Source organism: Lepidochelys kempii, chromosome 20 (assembly GCF_965140285.1).
Source record: "Lepidochelys kempii isolate rLepKem1 chromosome 20, rLepKem1.hap1, whole genome shotgun sequence".
Classification (NCBI taxonomy): Eukaryota; Metazoa; Chordata; order Testudines; family Cheloniidae; genus Lepidochelys; species Lepidochelys kempii.
Genome location: NC_136399.1, coordinates 19,577,406 through 19,591,507, shown reverse-complemented (window position 1 = coordinate 19,591,507; position 14,102 = coordinate 19,577,406). Strand labels below are relative to the sequence as shown.

At 45.4% G+C, this 14,102-nt stretch overlaps 1 protein-coding gene across 2 annotated transcripts in view; it reads right to left on the bottom strand.

Annotated features, from left to right (window-relative positions):
* Positions 1 to 565: 565 nt before the first annotated feature.
* SP1 (Sp1 transcription factor) overlaps positions 566 to 14,102 on the bottom strand; it is a 34,017-nt gene continuing 20,480 nt past the window's right edge. For both annotated transcript variants that reach the window (XM_073318995.2, XM_073318996.2), the window contains exons 4-6: positions 11,195 to 11,360; positions 8,834 to 9,033; positions 566 to 7,712 (exon numbers count right to left, since the gene is read on the bottom strand). In XM_073318995.2, the coding sequence (XP_073175096.1) occupies positions 7,396 to 7,712; positions 8,834 to 9,033; positions 11,195 to 11,360 (683 nt within the window). In that variant the 3' untranslated portion in view covers positions 566 to 7,395. The remainder of the gene's footprint in view (positions 7,713 to 8,833; positions 9,034 to 11,194; positions 11,361 to 14,102) is intronic.

The window sequence follows — 14,102 nt, the reverse complement described above, 5'->3', positions numbered from 1 at the left end:
AGGTAAGTTCATGGAAGATAGCCATTATTGGATCTATCAGCCAAGATGGACAGGGACTGGAACTTCATGCTCAGGGTGATGCTAAACCTCTTGACTGCCAGAAAACAGCACTGGAAGACAGGGGTGGATCACTCCAAAATTGCCCTGTTCTGTACTTTCCCCCTGAAGCTCTGGTACCGGCCACTATTGGAAGACCGAATACTGGGCTAGATGGTCCACCGGTCTGACCTAGCATGGCAGTTCTTATGAACAATAAAGTTCAAGACAGATGGACACATGAGTTGGGTTTGTCTCTTCATCTGTGATAAAGATTCTCTCCACCAGATTCCAACAGGGCCTGATCCACAGCCCGATGAAGTCCACGGAAAGATAGCCTACAGCCATCCAGCGACATTTGCTTTCTCATTTGCGACAGGGCTGTAGGAACAAAAATACATTTACAAACTGCAGTCACCAAGAAGCAAGGCAACAGGGATTGGGCAAAGGCGCTTGAGCGCAAGGTGAATGCTGACGGGCACGGAAATATTCTTTACTCTTTAAAGCACAAACGTCACCATGCCGTCCGTAGACGCTTGTTTATTTACCTTAAAAAAAAAAAGTTGTAATCGGTTTACAAAGGAGCCAAACTACATTTTAATCTAATCTTTGTACAAAAAAAAAAAAAAAAAAAAACACTTTTAAAATGTGTTTCTGACATCATTACATCGGCAATTGGATTAAAAAAAAGCACAAAGACATTATTACAGGATAAAACAGTCTTTACACAGCGAAAGAATTATTGCCAGTGTTACAGGTTGCGCGAAGCGTGTGCTGTCAGCACCCAAAAGGTGAATCGAATTGAGGCTCCTCTTTGGAATGATGGGGGAGGCGGTCGGAGGAGGGACCAGGGAGCTACAGGAAGTGCTGGTGAAATGGTTTCACTAACCCTCGGGGCGGGGGGTATTGGCGCACGTTAGCTCACAAAAGCAACGGGCATTGGCTTGAACTAGCCACACCCCATGCACACAACCCCACTGTAATGCATAGAGTAGTGGACACGTGTTATTTCCCCAGCAGGCGGGGTGGGGGAAGTGAATTGCTAATCAAGTTTGAGGAAAAACAGGGCTGGGTAGATTAAAGCGGGAAGAGACCATTTTGAGCCATCGTGGGGTAAAAAAAAAAAAAAAAAAAAAAAAAAAAAAGGGGGTAAAAACAGCCCAGTGCAATCCTGCCTGCAAACGGTTTGGCCACTTGGAACCCCTGTATAAAAAGGCACAGTTAATTCCACAGGGAACTGCAGATCTCAAAGTTATACAGGTGCTCCCCGTCGCACCTGAGAGCCTGACACAGAAGCAGCCAGTCATGTGCTTGAGTGAACAGTGCAATTCATTTAACGGAAGCAACAGACACAGGGGTGACACCTAGCCCCACTGACGTCAACGGGAGCTTTGCCTTGGTTGTAAAAGGGTCAAGATTTCTCCCACTGAGTTTGCAACAGGCCATCAGCATTGTGGCCCAAACCACCATAAACCAACCCAAACTTGTTACCGTAGGATACAAAGCAAGGATACCAGGCCCAGTATGGCACATGGAACTTGGCACAGCACGGGATATAGTCTGCTGCGAGCCAGCTACAGGCCCTCAACTGCGGTTGATAAACAGGGCAAGCCGAATGAGCAGAGGAGGGTGATGGGTATTAACAAGCGACTGTCTAATGAGACTGGCATGCATTAGCCTCTCCAAAGTGAGCTGAGCAATGGCAATGAGGCTCCCGGTGAAGTCCGTGAAAGCTGTGGCTGGTCAGCAGGGACGGAGAAATCTCATTTCTAAACCTCAAGGCGAAATTTTCTTTTGCAAATGGAGAGGCTGTTCAGATCCCCAAGAGCTGCAGCAGCCCAAGAATACATTCTCCCTCTGCCTCCTCTTCTTCCCACTGCCCCCAAAGAGCTGGGCTTATCTAAGACACAAAAGCCCAGATCCCCAAAGGTATTTAGGGTTCTAACTTCCACTGAAATCAATGAAAGTTAGAAGCCAAAAACCTTTGTGGATCTGGGCCAGAGAGGCTATGGCGTTGTACCAAGGTTCTCAGATACTTTATGTTCTTTGTATTAGCTGGTCCATCATGTACGTTAACAGGACCGGGATGGGGACGGGACATTGGGAATTAGCCTTTAGCAAACATCTACCCTACAGTTTGCCTGGATTTAGGCAAGAACTGCATTGCCCTTGCAGCTAGGACCAGCCACTTCACCTAGGTTCAAGGCACAGTCCATACCCGTGGTCTTCTGCTTGATTTCCACCTCCAATCTGTAAAAAGTTGTCCTGATGCCTACGTTGGTGCTGCTGCTCTTGGATCTGACACACGGTGTAACCATGTCTACAAGCTGTGCCGAAGCGTCCATGCTTCCTATGTAGACAGGAAAACTCCTTCTGCCAATGGAGCTAATTCACCTCTCAGAGGCAGTAGCCAGGTCAACAGAAGATCCCATTGACCTCGCTCCATCTACACCGGGAGTTAGGATGACCTATCTACAGCACTCAGGGCTCACAATCTTTCACAGCCCTGAGTGTAATGGGTCTGATTTTTAAGATTTTAAATCACTGAGGAGCGGAGACACATGCAGGGCCATTTGTTTCCACAGGAAACTACAGATTAATTCTGGTTCCCTAATGGATGGAAAAAAAGCACCATTCCTCTGTGGTGAACTTTCCATTGCTGGGACCTGTTCAACAATGTCACAGTGAAACCTGTAGAAACCTCAGTCCAAAGAATATTTCTCAAAGACGGCGCTTTAGAAACAAGACAATACCGTCCAGGCTGACCACCACTTTCCCTTCTAGTTAGGTTACACAGCCCCACAAGGACAAGGAAATTACAATTAGGGATCCTTTCGAACTCTTCTCAGGTTATACTAGGCTTCTTAAGTGACAATCCTGGATTAGTGGACAGCTATGTGGACGGAAGATGAAAGTACATTATGTTCTCAGTGGAGACACGGGCTCCCCCAGCATTCTGCTGCATTTGACATACTGGATAACTACTGACAATGTGGTCACCAAGTGATGTAACCTGGGTAGTTTCCAGAACTTCTCTAAATCTACCTTGGACCTCAATACATTAAAGAATGCAAGTGACAAGGAGGAACTGGCAATGTTCTCAGGTAGCTGTTCTAGCAATGGGCACCCGAATAGCCTAATGAGTCAGTTACTGAAATGTGTGGTTTTTTTTTTTAAACACTGCTTTCTACTAACCATCCGTAGCTTCCAGTATTCACAAGATGCGGAAGATATTGACATTTGACACAACTGGAATTCATAGTGCTTCACAGATTGTTAAAAAAATACAAATGTTTAAAGTTTCCTATATAAAAATATACAAGTCCAAAAATAGAGATAGAGAGAAGAAAGAAATCAGCCAGAGGAATTTACAGTGATAGCTAAGATTCCTCCCTCCCTGTATTTATTTTTTTTAAAAGGTAAAAATGTGTTCACACTTCACAGTTTGGCAGGACTTTGCCTCCTGCCAGCATGCACCGATTTCTGCTTTGAAGACAAGGAGGCATTTTGCAGGTGCAAAGGGGGAGGTACTGCTGTTTGAAACTGACAAAGCATGCTGATGATCTGAAAACACAGACACAGAGTCTGGTGAGGGAAGGTCACCGCGCAGTCATGAATTGGTAAAGGTACAAAACTCTCACATCCCGCTGTGGAAGAAATCTCTCTCCAAACCTAAGTGAGCGAGCCACACCCAGAATGAAGACAAGGGAACTGGCTGACTGACAGACAGACCTTGCCAAAAATTTAACTCAGATCTGAGAAAGGAACCTGTAATATCCCCCAGTTGCAGGGAATTTTCATACAGAGTTAAAAAAACAACAGGATTTTAAAGCAAACAAGACAATTGGGGATTAGTGCTGAGGTTTGCATTACGCTAAAAAAAAAAAGTTATTTCTGAGTGATCGGCTCTTCAGAGCCCAGCTACCTTGGCAACCATGGTCAGCCTGTGTGTCTTAATGGCAGCTTGATTAGAAATACCGGTTCCTGGTGTTCTGGGTTGCATCACATCCCATGACGAGGGGAAAGAATTTGGCTCTCGTGTAAGAGAAAAGGGAATTCAGAGAGAAGTTGCCCGTCTGTGGTATTGTAAGCTAGCAGCACAGAAGCCCCTGGTCATTTTAGAATGATCTGTTACTGCTATCCCATGATACTAGTCTGACTAACACATCTGTTTCCCCACCTCGCCAAGAATTCAGTTCTCTAGAACTCAGCTGGTTTGACGCAGGAAGGATGCTTAGATCCCAGAACTGCACAGTGTCCAAGCAATAATCTTCCGAGAGGCACACTGTTAGCTTCTGTTTGATTGGAACACCATGGTCTCATTTGCTATTCCTGACCCAAAAGCCTTGATGCATCATCTCCCTCACTTTCCAAGCAACACTAGAATAGAGAAGAAACCTGCTGTACTAGACTCAGCAAAAACCACCTCTCAGTGTCGGTGCCAATGAGTGGCTTTCTTATCAAAACTGCCTCTGTGCTCTCAGCAACTGGTCTAGGAGAGCTACTGAAATAATTAAGAACATCCACCATTCCTGAACTTTCTTATAAAGCCCCTAAGCACATGGCATTTGCCTCATTTCAAGTGTATTTTCCTTAGGTAGAACAGGTGAAAAGAAGTGTTTATATGCAAGGTGTATATAAAATATACAGCAGAATCACACTTGCTTTTAGTTAGAGAGAAAGTAAGCACCATTTACAGGTGTGATTCAGGTTCATATAAAGTTTTATTTCACCCCAACGTTGTTTGGGGTTTCTCCCTACCAAACAGGTTGCCTTCCTGCAATTCCATGCACATGCATAAAAAACTCCCTAGAAGCCTCCCAGCAAAAACCATGAAAATGGAATGGAAGAGAGTCCAATACCTCCATGTGTGCTGAAAATCAGCAAGAACCATGGGACCAAAATGTGGAGAGAGACACTGATTCCACTGTAATACCTGCCCTCCCACCTGCTACTTACCTCTTTCCTTCCTCTTTTTGAGAGGAACAATTAACACTGGCCTAACACTATCCTCTGCACCCTACACCAGATTTGTTTTACATGGTTTGATATTATATATAGTTACATAATCAACAGCAACCCATACGAAGGGATTTTAATTTTTAACTTCCAAAGCTGCTGCATTTTCCAACAGAGTTCCAAATATAAAAACCTTTCCACACAACAGACACAGACCTTTGCCTCCTGCTCTTCCAGACAAGGGCTCCATTGCAGCTCAGCCTTGATTCTGGTTAATGCAAACCCCAATGTTTCTACCTTCCCTAGCAAAGGGATTCAACAGAAGATCCAGCTTACAAATTAAAACCACCATCACCTGCCTGCACTAATAAGCTATCAAACACCAGGTTGCAGGAGTATATGGCAGTTTCCTGCATTTATTTTTATATGAAAACACACCAGAACACTGCTTATCGTCCTAATTAAATAAAATTCACCCTATTCCTAGAGGATTCTTCAAGCCCTTGTCTTTCCATCAGGTGTCTCTGAACCAAAGATTTACTAAAGAAGTCACCAAGCACTGAAATGCATGAGTTCACGAATGACACACAGCTTCATTATCAAGGATGATTTGTGGGTCAAGGGATGGTGGGTGACACACATGAAGGTGACTGAATTCTCATCTGGAGGGATTCTAAATCCTGAAGCCCCCACATAATCTACAGTGCACGATGTCCTCTTCCTGCAATTTTATGCTGTTGTAGGGACAGCTCGCTCCGTTTCAGCTGGGCTTCACAGAAGGGCTAGGGGAAATGGACGGGCCTTAGGGAACACCCACTTTGTTGTGGCTGCAGCAGGAAGGGCGGGGGACCAAGAGTGAGTTGGACAGAGGAGTCTAGAACGATTCAAAACTACCAGCCTCCAGACCCACCATGGGCTTGAAAAAGACTAAGAGGAAAAGATGGCCAGGAAATTTCTTTGTTTCCAATTACTGGTTTGGAAATCTCTGAAAGAACGGGGAAGCCTTGGAGACAGAAAAGCAATGTAGTGTTGGAAGAAAAAATTCTGGCAAGATGATGTGATGATTTAATCTGAATAAGAGACCTGCGTCCCATTAACAAACAGCCCCAGTACGGGACTGTGTAACATGTCCACTAAGCACCCGATGCCTGATGTCCATGTCTGGCAGACAAACTCCCTGCCATTTACAAATGTACCAGCAGCCTGCCAGTCTGACCAACAGTGTATTTCTACTCACCCTCTGCACTAGCATCAGCAGCTGCTCTGCAGTAACCCTCAGATTAGGGATGCAAACAGGCATCCCCTCATGCTACATTTTAATCAGACTAGGCACGATACTATGGATAGACACAGTGTTATCGGTGGTCTCTTCTCCACTGCATTTTCAGCTAATTCATTGGTTTTTGCCACTCGACACTTGAGGTGTCTTCATCTCACCAGCCCTGGACGCACTGACATTGGCGTTTTGTTTTTAAGACCGACTGCAGAAAAATAAATTTGCCCAAGACGCCCCTTCCCTCCCCCGCAAAAAACTCAGACTGCATTATGGGTCCCGGACCCTCTTCTGGTAAATAGCTCGAGTGAACCCGCACAAAAACCTTTACAATCAATTTTACATGTACACTTATGCTCCGAATGAAACAGCAAGGGTTAAAATAACTTGGATAAGAGAATCTCTGCAGCAAATACAATTTAAAATAAAGCAATGAAGGGAATAAGGCGGGGAAGGAAGAGGGTGACTGTTTTATATGAAGAAAACCTCACCCAAATAATTAAAAAAATTAAGGAAAAAAGAAACCTAAAAGCAGAGCATACAAAAAGCTAATTTTCTTAAGGTTACAATGTAAAATGTAATATAGCATCTGAACAACAGCTTGGGTATTGTCTCATTAACTACCCACGGGGTCATCTGTTCAAAGATAAGGCATCCAAAATAGACCAAACACTTTGGTCGCAGCAATTTTTTTCCCTTGCTCAAATGAACACGTTTTATATTTTTATATATATAATAATAATATAGAATCTTTTTTTTTTTTGCGCTAAAAAGTATTTCAATGATCATATACATTTACCAAGGCATGTTGGCATCAGGGGTACCTACTGAGGGAAAGATAGGGGAGAAGTTATGGGGGAGAGGGGAAAGTCGAGTCAAAAAAAGCTCTGGCATCCCCATGTAGTCACTGGGCCTCAGAGGTCTGAGCCGATCGCCGGGCCTTGTTTTCAAGTAGCATTCCTGGCAGAGAGGAACTGGGCTCTCGTGCTAGAAGGTGTGACTGACCCTACCATCTCAGCACACTAGCAACGAAATATTTATCTTCTCCCTCTCCAGTCGGCTCTTAGACCCATGCTACCTTGAACCCCAGATTTGGACACTGTCCATGACTTGTGGTTCACAGAGTCTCAAAATCCATTCCCGCTGATGTTGATGGACTGGAGATCTGCCACTTGCATGACATTGATGCCGCTGCTTGCAAGGCGTGCGATGCCCTCGGGACAAATGGCTTCCATGGCCACCATGTTGGTTGCGATGAGGGCCGATGGGGTTGGCCCACTGTTTCCCTCTGAAGTCCCTGTGTCCATGGAGACCGCAGAGACGTTCATGGCCACATTGTTGGCTGTGCCTCCCTTCTTGTTTTGGTGGGTCTTGATGTGCTTGGACAGGTGGTCGCTCCTCATGAAGCGTTTTGGGCACTCCGGGCAGGCAAATTTCTTCTCACCTGTAAACAGCAACGGGAGAGAAGAACCGCTCAGCCATTGCAACAATGCGCTTGCTTAACGTCCTTATGGGAAGCCAAACCTTTCCACCAGGAAGAGCCACATTGTAACAAACAAACAAGGGTTCAACATACAAACTGAAATCTGAATAAGAAGCAATTTTCGGCTACTGCCTAGATGAAGCTCACAGAGCAACCTCGACAGGTATTAAGGGAGAGAGAGGGGGCGCAGCACTTTTCAACTGCCCTTCAGTGAAAGATAGCTTATTTCTGAGGGGCGGAGTCCTGCTCTCACAAGACTTGCAGTCAGTGCCTTCCGCCAGCTGCTAACATCCAAGTGTCTTCATATTCTCCTCTCACCGGCTTTCTCTTTCACTTTATACAACTTCTGACCAAAGCAGATTTACTGGTGATGAAAACATACCAGGTGTCAAAAGCCATTTAGTTACAGCACTAGAACCAAAGTCTCAGAATTATGTGGGATGTAGCAAAGAAGAATTCATCCACCCACCTGCCAAACTGAATTTATTATGTGGAGTAAAACACACCCTCTCCCCTATAACATTGAAGGCCCTAACCCTGAACTGTGAATCATGCACTCACAAAGAGCTCCCCCGGATTTCAACAGGGCTCTGCTCAGTGTGGATGCTCTCAAGAGTGAGATCGGGCTCAGATGTGTTATTTCTTTGGCTCTGTCTCCATGATGGCCTCTCAGACCCTCTCACATTTATCTCCCCCTACTCTGAATGTTACTTCCCCCTGCGGGCGGCTTTCTGAACAGTTCTAGCTGTTCCTTGTTTCGGGGCTCCTAAGGCGAGGAAAACTTCTCAGCTGAAAGTACTGCAGAGGATTCACTTAATGCAGCTGCGAATGAACAGAAGAGTCATGGTTTTGTACAGCTCGTGACAGAACCTGTAAATATACTTGTACTGCAGAAACCCAAAGCAACAGATGATGAACACTGGGCAACACCAGGCATATAGTGGAGAGCGCTGGCAATCACAAGGATCTTGGAAACCCTTGCAACATACATACAAGGCTAGAGAAAATGTGAAGGCTCCCCCAGCCCCGGCTTTAAGTGCACCTTTGCTCCCTTCGCAGCCAGGGCAGGTTCCCGGGCTTACCTGTGTGCGTGCGCTTATGCCGCTGCAGCTCGTCACTGCGCGTGAAGCGCTTCCCGCAGAACATCCAGCTGCAGACGAAAGGTCTCTCCCCAGTATGCCACCGGAGGTGAGCCCGCAGGTGGGATGTCTTGCCATACACCTTCCCGCAGCCTGGGATGTGGCAGATGTGCTGCTTCTTCTTACCGGGATCCCCAGAACCCCTGGAAGAATCCAGATCAATCAAGACATTAATTTACAGAGCCTCTCAACTCTCGCTAACAGGGAGGTGAAACATCAGCTTCCTAAACGTGGCATCCGGCGTGGCTGCTGAGCTCACACAATGGAAACCCCAGGTTACCAGTCACTGATCAGAGCACTGACTAGACATGCCTACTTACTGCTCAGATGCTGGGCTGACATTAGAAACACAGGGAAGTGGGAAGGACAGTCTCCTGGCTAGAGGAATCAGGGCTCTCTAGTCTTGGCTCTGCTCTATGACCACCAGCAAGTCAGCTCCCACTCGATGCTTCAGTCTAACCCTCTGTCAAACGAAGAGGACGTCCGCATCCTTGGGGATTGGTGGCTACAAGGTACTCCAGAGGTAAAAGATGCTGAGCACTATTGGGTTGGTAACTGTATCCACACCTTTGGATGACAGGTTCTTATAAAGAGTGAAGTGTTATTGGGAGAGTCAAACCTGTACCACATGTGCACGAAAATACTCCCCAATTAAAGTCAGACTGGGAACTGTTACGAGCAGGTAAACTGCCAGTTTTAAAAAGTCTAAGTCGGGGGGGGGGGAAGAGATGGTGGATGTGAGGGCTTCAGAGGGGCCACAGAGGAGTCACTTAAATCCTCAGTGAAAAAACAGAACAGGAACCTCTTCAGGAGTCGTCAGAAGACATGGCCCGGCAGGTGGCTCCTCAACAAATCTGTCCCTATTTTCACTGTGTGTGTAAGAAACTTTTTGTTCCATGGGGTCTCTCCCCACTCCCCTTTTCAGTACATTTTTAACTAAAAATTCTCCAGTGTAACAAAGCCACTGTGAAAGCAATGGGGCATGCGGGCCGAGCCCAGCAATGGGGCACGCGGGGTATGACATGAAGAGCAAGTCAATGGGAAAAGAGGAAGAGGCGGTGGGAGGGAGGGGACGGAGGGAACGGGAATGGCTGTGTTCACAGATTTTAAAGGGGAGCTCAAGCTGCTGTTCATTCTGAGCGACCGCTACTGGCCAGGCAGGCCCGTCACATAGCTGACAACTGAAATTCTGTCCTTAATGTACACCAATGGCCCTGCCACTGTTTGGAGATACCCCCTAAAGACCTAGGCATGACGAGGTGCCAAAAAGGAGGGAATTACGGTCTCCGATGCACATTTCTGGCCTTGTGGGGTTTACGCTGACTCTGTATTTTGTTTCAGCCCTACTTTAGCGCCTTCTGCGATACCGCTCAAAGCTTTAACACGTGCTAAGGTCTCCTCACCAGCGAGGCAGGGAGCTAGCTGCATTTCTCCAATGCAGGAACCGAAGCACAGAGTAGACACTAGGAGCCTAGACTCCACTCCGCCTCACTCTGACCAGTCTCTCCCCATTTTTAAACAAACCCTGCCATTCTGGAGCACTGTTCTCTGGCAGAAGAACCCAGGCCACAGGAATATACAGGGCTCAGCCCTCAATTTCTCACAACAGGAACATGCTCATTTCAGCCATGAGGTTTAGCCCTTTTTCTGCACCCGATAATACTTTAGCAATGGAAGAGGAAGCCACTGAAGCAAACACTTTATAACCTGATGACCGCGAACGCAGTGCACGTTCAATCCAGAGACAGTAAAAATCTTTCAGTTACTCATGGCGAAGTTTTAAGGGGAAAAACAAAACAAAAGACTCTGAACAGCTTCCATGTGTAAGTTTAGTTTCAGGAGCACCCAGGAACTATAACACTAGCTGAAACCAAAGCAGAACGTTAGTAGATTTAGTGCAAGTTTCCCTCCTCCTCTCATGCAACTGAGCTGATGCCAACCCAGTCTGACATCATCAGCCCCTCACTCCACTATTCCAGTTCTACAAGGATGGGAAGCGGAGAGACCAAGATTGCTCAGTTCTGACCACGTCAGTTTAATATGAGGCACCCAGCATGTGCCCCAAAATTACTGTTACCCACCCTTCACCAGACCTGGTCCTAGGGCTCCCGGGAGAGAGCACTACTGTAATCATCCGACCTGTCAACCTATTTTATTAAGAGTGCAGCCTGGATTGACTTTAGTTCTTGAAGGCCAAGGCTGCTAAGTGACTTACAGTCTCCATCCCTCTGGGTTTCTGAAACTCCCTACCATCATATTGACAATCCCGCTTACAGTTTGAGGTACCCAGTTAGCAAATCCTACCGTCCTTCGCTGTCTTTGCAGTATGGGCAGGTGCAGGCTTCTCTCCGCATCCTTCGGCCTTGTGGCTGTGGGTCTGGACTAGTCTCCCCTTCTTCCACAGTAGCGTTTTCGTCTCCCATTCCGTCACCCCCTCCACCATGCAGGCCCAACTGAGCACCATGATCACCTAGAGGGAAATATCTGCATTACTTTTGGATCAACATCTTAACCAGCAAACCCTAACCAATGAGGAAATTAAAAAGAAGGAAAAACAACTACAATCACTCGTCTAATTGCTAGCTGGCATTTTATACACGTGATAGAGAGTCATGCCACACATCTGAAGGAGCTCCTACGAAGGGGGCGTCCTGAGTGAAGAATGGAAGTCCACAGTGATATTTGTAAAGCAGCTCCACCCTTGCCAAGGCACTTTAAATACAAGTAAATGGAGCGAAGAGCATAAATGCTCTGCTAAGTGTAGATGTAAAAATCCCGACCAAACTCTACTATTACCTATGGATGGGGGTCTTGATGGTGTCAGTTGGATTCTATTGTGGACTAATCTTGGTGAATTCTCCCACTGTATTTTCTAGACAGTCATGTGGCCAGGAGTTAGCTGCCCCTCTACAGACCCTTCTGCGGTCTCAATTTAGATTTGGGAAGTTATTAATTTTGCCCCACCCCCGTTTCCTGTACAAAGCTTCCTTACACAAACCATTGTCAGGGTCAAAAAGAAACAACCTGGTCCAATCCTCCCCGACTCCCCTTAGGGAACACTGAACAAGTTACTTTTTGACTTTCTCCTCCCCCAACGAATCACTGGCATCCTTATCCAAAATGGACCCAGGAGAGGAGATCAAAACAAAACTTCCTTTCTTTACTCCATAGATTTGCCAGAGTTATCGAGGTTTAAGGCAGTTGTAGAGCATGTGTGTCTTTCAGGAAAATAGAATTGAGTAAGTCAATATTCTTATCTGCCAACTATTTAAACCATTTCGGTTAACCCACTCTGGAAAACAGAGACAAAATAAGCGTGCAAAACTCCACCACCGAAGTCAGTAGCAAAACTGCAATTGACTCCTCGGGGACCAGGATTTCACTCCAGATGTTCAGATTTCCAAAGAATGGGTCTCTCTTCTCTTACTTGTTTGTAAGTCTGAGACTTTATTAGCTGGGCTACATAATCATAGCTATGAAAGTATGTACTTCAGTAAAACGCACTCTGGATTACTGACTGTGACTTTACTCTTCTCTTGCCCCCAGCTTCCAAAAAGTGTCTACAATTTTAAAGCTAAACCTGAGAGTACACACAAAAGTCTGCAGCCAAGTTATATTACACAGCATTTCCCTAGGCCAAGCATGTACCACTTCTGGCAAGAACTGTGAGCATAAAGTCCAGCCAGAACTTTAGTATTCTAAACGTACAGACCCCAGAGACAATCTACACAATTCTCACACTATGCAGATTTCAAGGCAACAAAACAGACCTCGGATTAATGGAAAGTTCAGTCTCAGAAGTTCTGTTGTAAGTAGAACTTTTCAGAAGTGCTTACAGTACGTTTGCAAATGTAAAAAGTTCCAACTATGTTAAATACATGTTACCAGAGTCGGCATCAGCATAAACTAAAGAACTCCTTTATTGTTACTGAATGGAAAATGTACAGTTTCCTCTGGCACAGCTCTGAAATGGGCAGATTCCTGAGTAATACACAGGGTATAACACAGAACAATATTACAGCCAACATCCTAACATGCTGGTTACTTGTGTCTTATGGGCAGCAGAGAGAGTTAGGGCATAGGACAGCCTGTATTTTCGCCAAGGTCACTACTTAGCTAACATTATTCCCAAGTCAAGGCAACAGTTGTAGACTGTGTGTTTGATGAGCTTAAAGGCGAAGATGAAGCAGGAGCAGAAGGGCAGTTCTCACCTTGCCCAGACAGAAATGGAGTAGCCTTTCCATTGCAAGCTGGCATTTCCGTGCCCAGCGCTAGCCATACACTAAAAATGACATTCTTTCAGATCCTGGCAGCAAGCAGGAATGGAAAAAAACATAGTCAGTTTCCACTTGCAACACAAAGGCCAGATGCGTGCAAATTTTAGAGGTTTTAATAATGTCTCACGGTTTATTCAAAGCAAAAAAGTTTCTCTCTTTGGTACTTTTAGACTGCTAGGCTGATCAGAATGAGGACAGTTTTCCTTTAAGTATCTGTTTAGTTTAAAATGATTAAAGCAACAATCCAGGAGCTAATCCACAAAACAGATGCAAAGCCTCCCAACAATAAAATGAGGAACAGCAATAAATAAAGCAGCCTGGGAGAGACTGTAGTTTTAGTAGCGTCTATCAACGCAGATATTGTTGGCGCTCGCTAGCTGGCTAATGACTGCGAGCACAGAAAGAGATGTATAAAGTTGAAAAATCGTCTGGCACGGTTCACGCGAGGCATTCTCCATCTCAAGGAGCGATACCTAATTACAAAAACCATAGGAACTAAAGCGTGTCACCGACAAGCTTCCAAATACAGACGAACATATTAAACATTTGTAAAGGGGGGGTGGGAGGGATGGCAAGCTTTTAAGCCTATCAATTTTCATTTCCATTTTATTGCTCCACGCTTATGCTGTCATCTAATTGCTTCTTCAATAACCCTAGCTACACTTCTCAAGTGTTTTACTTTCCTTCAAGCTCCACTGCGTGATTATTTTAATGCTGAAAACACAGTAAGTGGTGCAGAAACAGCAGGCTGTGTAATCTGTTTTCAGCTGCAATTAACATATGCCAATAGGTCCAACAACAGATTTAAACTCATATGTTTTCATTGGACTGATGCATGAAGCGATTATGGCATTGTAAGAGCTGTAGCATAGTTAAGGTTGCTGTTTAAAGCCAAATTTTTGATCCTTTCCTAAAATCCATACTGTGATCAGTTT